This window comes from Vitis vinifera, chromosome 16 (genome assembly GCF_030704535.1).
Source record: "Vitis vinifera cultivar Pinot Noir 40024 chromosome 16, ASM3070453v1".
NCBI classification, from domain to species: domain Eukaryota; kingdom Viridiplantae; phylum Streptophyta; class Magnoliopsida; order Vitales; family Vitaceae; genus Vitis; species Vitis vinifera.
In genome coordinates, this window is record NC_081820.1 from 5,370,471 (window position 1) to 5,376,602 (window position 6,132).

Here is a 6,132-nt window from a genome sequence, read left to right on the forward strand (position 1 = left end):
AAAGCATTATATGTAAAAATTATTTTAAAATATATATAAAAAATAAAAAATAAAAAAATAAAAATGTTTTAAATTTTCAAACATATTTTTATTTTATAAAACCTTGGAAGCAGCTTTTAAAAATTATTTTCAAAATCTTTTTTTTTTAATTATTTTTAAAAACACTATCCAATAAAAACTATTTTTTTATCCTAGGAAGTAACAAAATTCTAGCATACTCCCCAAACTTTTCAAAACACTATGCAATGAAGTGAAAGAAATGACAGAGGACTATGGCCCCTGCACAGCGCCCTTGCTTTATGTCTTCCAATGTGTGTAAAACATGTTCAAATAAGAGTTGGTGTGGTGGGTCTGGTCATATTTGTCTCTTAAAACATTGAATATGACAAACCCTACTTCATATTCTATTCTCTTGTTTGGTCTTCAAAGGAAAAACTCATTATTTTTCTAATCAATCCTTTCCAACGTATTTTTGGTAGAAAAATATGTTTCTCACGTTTGTTTTTATTTGAAGTTCCAACTGATGTGAATTCGTTTAATATTAGAAATCAATTTCCAAATTTTAGAACAAATTTAGAATTTTTTTTATTCAAATAAAATTTAAGGGGTTGTTTGGTAAAACTTAATACTTATTACTGAATGTCTTAAATTAACTTTTAAGTTAAATTATACTTGTATTGTTAAGTTAAAACTTATTACTTAATTTGTACTTTAAATATTAAGGTTGTTTAATAAAATTAACTTAAAATGTATTTTAAATCATCAAATTAATATATTTATCCTTATAAATTATAAGTATGGTAAAAAAGGTTAAGTAACAATAGAGGTCGTGAAGTAGCAAAGAATATCATAGAAATAATTAGGGCAAATGAGGATAAACAAGTAAAAGGAAAATGTGGAATTAAGAATAAGTTAATTGTTTTTATTTATTACTTGAAATTGTTTTTTATTTTAAGTCATACGATTAAATTATTTTATCATACATACTTAATTTACTTAATAACTTAAAATAAGTTATTAAGGATCTATTTGGTAATTGTTTAAAAAAACCATTATGAAAATCAATATTTAAGAACAGTTTTTGAAAACTTTTCTTAATTTGATTTTTGTATAACAAAAGTCAATTTGGAAACTAAAATGTTTTTAACCTATTTTTAATATTTTTAAATATGCTTTGAAAATAATTTTTATATGTCGTAATTTATTTTTAATCATTCTACATGTTTGTATAATTACTTCTTAAAATAGTTCTCAAAAAACAAGTGAAAACAATAGAAAACGATTAAAAGATATTTTCTGAAAACATCCTATATTTCTATTTTTAAAAATAAAAAACAAAAAAAAAAGTTTTTAGTTGTCAAACATATTTCCCGTGCTTTTTGTTCTAGAGAATAAAAAAATCATTCTAAAAAATAGTTCCAAACAGGTCTAAGTCATTTTAAGTTATTAAGTTGCTTTACCAATCATTCACATGTATTTTGTGCTTAATTTTGAGCTATCAAGTTCACCATATGGGAAAGCTCCTTGGCTTTCTTAGCATGGTCCCTTCTTTTATTTGGCTTCTTAATTTAGATGTGGATATGTTCTTCAAGTATATTTGCTTCCTCTTAGCTCCATATTATTCTTATAGTCTTTTTAGGAGTTTGGGAGAAGGTCTTTATAGCTACAAAAGTTTCAAAAAGTTGCATATCTTTATTGGTTAGGACAATAATAAGCATATGGTAATTATGGATGTAAAATTATGCATCTTTATCCTCGGCTATTTGGAAAAATTTTATATTTCTTATTCATCTTCTCCTATATTCCTTTAACATGATTAAATAGGCAATACTTATCAAATAGTTCATTTGATAAAGTGCTAAGATTGTATGAAAAACGTGCTTATTATCTTTTTCTCTTAGAAATATATCGTAATAACCATCTTCTTGTTTAGGTTCAATCAGAATATGTCCAAGATTCACACCATCTATGGTTGAAAAAAAAAAAAAAGAAGAAAAAAACAAAACCCCTTTCTTACTAGCTAGCTTTTAAGCAAAGGTCCCATTAAAGGGATTGATTTTGGAGGTGTTAGGTCTTATATGAGCTAGGTATGCCTCCATTTTGGAACTACTCTAACATTATTGGAAAACAATGAAAGTAGAGAGGGATGACCATGAGAATAAATAAGAGATTCTGAAAATAAAAGATAAATGACTTATCGAACTTGTTACTATCCTTAAAATAGTTTCACCCTTCTATCTCATTGCAATTGGATGGCAAAGAGTGCTTTACCTTCATGATTCAATAGCCAATACTACTTGCAAAGGTGCACTGACTTGCTTGCACCAATCATGAAAAGAAAAAAAAAAAGAAAAAAGAAAAAAAAGGAAGCAATAAAGATATTGAATGGTTTTTTTGGATTGGATTCTCTAAAATCCCATTGGTTGGTTCTAACGCTAAAAGCAAGCTCATAAGGATTAGTCAATGGATTTCAATATATGTAACATGAAGTTCTCTCTTATTACATACCGTGGAATTATTATGAACACCCTTATACATGCACTCGCCCAACAATTATAAATTTTAATACCAAAGTCTTTTTACTTAATATTCAAGTTTATAAAAGATCATCTTAGTGAGCTCATAAAAATTATTTTTGTTACAATTTAAAACTCTAATATTTAATACTATAACATTTTATAAATATGTCGCCTTTTAGCAATTCCTAAAAGTGATGACACAATGACACATTCCTACATGGCATTCATTTGATAAAAATTAGACTATTACAAGCACAATAAAAAATTTTATAAGTTAGAAAAATTATAATTTATCTCCTTTTACATAAAGTAATAAAATTGTATTATTTATTTAAAGGCATTTAAGTGACTATAGACAAAGTGACATAAAATATAAAATTCTTTAGATTATGTTTGGTTTCCAAAAGATACTAAAAAAAAAAATATGGAAAGTAAAATGATTTTCTCATGTTTGGTTGTTTATAAAAATATTAAAAAAATCATATATAATTGAAATTAGTAAAAATCTTATATATTCTTAAATTATCTAATATTTATACCAATGATTTAAAATAAGTAAAAATGAGTTTGAAGTAGTAAATAAAAATAATTTATCGTCTTATAATCTATTTTTTATTTTCCTTTTATTTTTTTTTATTTTTTTTATTTTTTGCATTCTCTCTTAAATTTTTCAGAAACCAAATATAATCTTAAAAAAATGAGATTAATTTGGAAGCAAAAGTTTATGTACTAAACTAGTGATGTGACGGTGAGAGCCAATTTTAGTGTTTTTCCTCCCTTGGTCTCTAGGCATCGAAAAAGGGATGGAAAAGAAGAGGAAAAAATAAAATAAAAAACCCTTTAATGTGTTGACTTTTTGAGAAGACCTTGTTGATGAATGTCACTAACCTTACTAGCCTAGATAATGGGCATGCATCAATTATCACAATCAACTTTAGAAATTTCTTTTGAGTGGAGGAGTAGAACAAAGAAATAGTAATTAAAATAGAATAATTTTGACCTTCCACAAGCCATTAAACTCAACTCAAAATAGTTTGAAAATTATTCATCATTGTTTATACAAGGGTTTTTTTTTTTTTATTATTTAAAAAAAGAGTGTTTTAGGGGGGTTGTAAACGAGGTTTAAGTCAAGAATGAGGTCATTAGTGTAACACAATCAAGTGGAGCTTTTTTACAAGGGGCATTTTGGAAAATTCTTGAAAATGAATCATTATAGTCATTATTTTTCCACATTTGTGATGATTTTTATGGCACTCAAACCAATATATTCCCCCCATTTGCGGATATATCACACACGTGTTATTATTTATTTTATTTTTACATGCGTACGTGTTTGTTGAATGGGAAATGGATTGAACAAAAATGGCACTGAGCACAAAGATGGAAAAATGGTAAGGATAATTTTAAAAATATTCAACAAATGTGAATCCCGAATTGCTTTGTAATCAATTAAAATGTAGAGCACGAATAAAGCATACCAAAAAGTAGTCAATTGGAAATAATGTGATAGAATATGAGAAGATGGGGTGTATGACTTTAGTATATGGTATCTAGAGTTTTTTCCTCAAAAAATAACTTGACACGGGCACGTAAGTGATGATGGTGAGATAACAATCGAACATCTGTATAGAATTTTTGAACGAGTTGTCACAATAATAGTCGTTTTCGTGATTCCATGAACACGACTCGTATAGATGTGATATGTGGATGATTCTGTAAATGTCTATGCACACGATTGATCTTTAAAGAAATACATTTTTGAATGATTCAAAAAAATCGTGGAAGTAATTATAAATAAAAGCCGGAATAAAGTTAATACAAGATATTTTGGATTAAAAAAACAGATATGCTCGAGAGTTTGGATAAGTAGCCATATTTTCCAATTTCGTCACTTTTCTATCATTTATTGGATCTGTCGAAGTGGAGTGTGGAAATGCTCCACTTCGGCCTACAGCAGAAATGGAATGATTTCATTTTCCATGAAATTTCCCGTATCCAAACAACCCCTTACAGTCTTCTCACTTTGGGCAGGCTTCATTTTCCCTGATAGCTAACGCTGTATTTGGTATTCACATAAAAGCCAAACAAAACCTCCCCACACAGCTCATCGTCGCTTCACAATTACACGACCAATAATTGCTCGCCAACTGGCAACGCACCCATCTGATGCCCCACCTGAAACACATTGGATCTTCGCTCCACTTCAGCTGCCAAACCATTCTTTAGCCGCTTCGGCGAGCCACTTTCTGGCGACGGCTCCGGCTCTGGCGAGCGGCGCTTTGCCGTGATTCTCACCGGATCCGGCTCACCCGAGCCGACCCTGTGCGGAAAATTGAGCAACGCTCGCGAGCCGCGCATCCGATAAGCTGCTCGGTCATAAGCCACCGCGGCTTCCTCAGCCGTCTCATAGGTCCCCAGCCACACTCTCGCGCCGTTCTTCGCCGGATCCCTAATCTCCGCAGCGAACTTCCCCCACGGCCGTTGCCGGACTCCTCTGTAATGCCTCCCTCTCGACGGCGCAGCCCTCACCTCGGGCATCGCCGGCGCCGCTACTTCTTCCCTAGGCTCCTCCTTCACCTCCGGCGGGGGTGGCAGGCCGAACGGTGTCCATCCGACACTCACGGCGTCTCGGAGGACACCGTACAGCACCATATCCTCCGAATCGTCAACCTTCAACGGCAAGTCTCCCCAGTTCTCCGTCAAGAACGGCATCAGACTGTTGAAGCTGGAGCTCCGGCCATACACCGGCTTTTCACCGGAGGTACTCACCGGAAAACAGATAGAGGCCTCTGAATGTTCACGAATGGGAGGAAGACCAATCTCACCCATGGTGGTTTCCTTCATCTCAGGCTCTGGAGAAGAGAAGAGAATTGGAATTTGGAATGGAGGGGTGATGAGGATGTTTTTTTATAGCTGGACAGAGTGAGGAATTTCATGCAGCCGTGGTAAGATTTTTTTTCTCTTTCTTTTTCTTTTTTCTTTTTTCTTTTTTCTTTTTTTAATATTTTATTAATTATTAATAATTCATTTTGAGTTGCTTTGAAATTTCCTCTAAGGGAGCAAGTGGGCAAATGGGAGCCGTCTTTTCCACACGTGATTAATCTAGTGGGGCCACGCTGACGTCATGTAATGACGTCATCAGTGAGCCATGCCATTTGTGATATATGAGGTAAAGGTCGACATGTCATGAGATGCCAATGCGGGTAATTTAAGGAAGAAAAAAATCATATTTATTATAATTTTTTATATTTAATTATCATTAGACATAAAAGAAAATGACAAATAAGTGGAAGCATGTAAAATTAATTAATTGAATTTCAAAAATAAAATAATTAACTGTAACCATAATATTACTATAAAATTATTCATCCTTTTATATTTTCCTTCCTTTTTAATTTTTTTTTTCTTTTCTTTTCTTTTCTTTTTTATTTTTTTGTGTGGTTATTGCTCTTTCTTTATTTTAGGAAAAGTAAGAGAGCAAAAATTTACAATATCATTTAAATTACATAAAGTATTGCCTTTTATATTTATATGTTTCTTGGCCATTTGATTTTTAGAGGTAAATTAAATATTATTTAATTAAATTACAAAATTTAACAATTATACTAATAAT

General features: G+C 31.1%; 1 protein-coding gene across 1 annotated transcript; it reads right to left on the bottom strand.

Annotated features, from left to right (window-relative positions):
- Positions 1-4,285: 4,285 nt before the first annotated feature.
- Positions 4,286-5,666, bottom strand: LOC100244163 (ethylene-responsive transcription factor 2). Its single transcript, XM_002279549.4, has one exon. The coding sequence runs from the start codon at positions 5,361-5,363 to the stop codon at positions 4,641-4,643; it is 723 nt and encodes a 240-aa protein (XP_002279585.2). The 5' UTR covers positions 5,364-5,666; the 3' UTR covers positions 4,286-4,640.
- Positions 5,667-6,132: the final 466 nt, after the last annotated feature.

What these genes read in the sequence shown, in the direction of transcription:
- LOC100244163 (XM_002279549.4), bottom strand. Translation starts at nt 5,363, where the DNA reads ATGAAGGAAACCACCATGGGTGAGATTGGTCTTCCTCCCATTCGTGAA.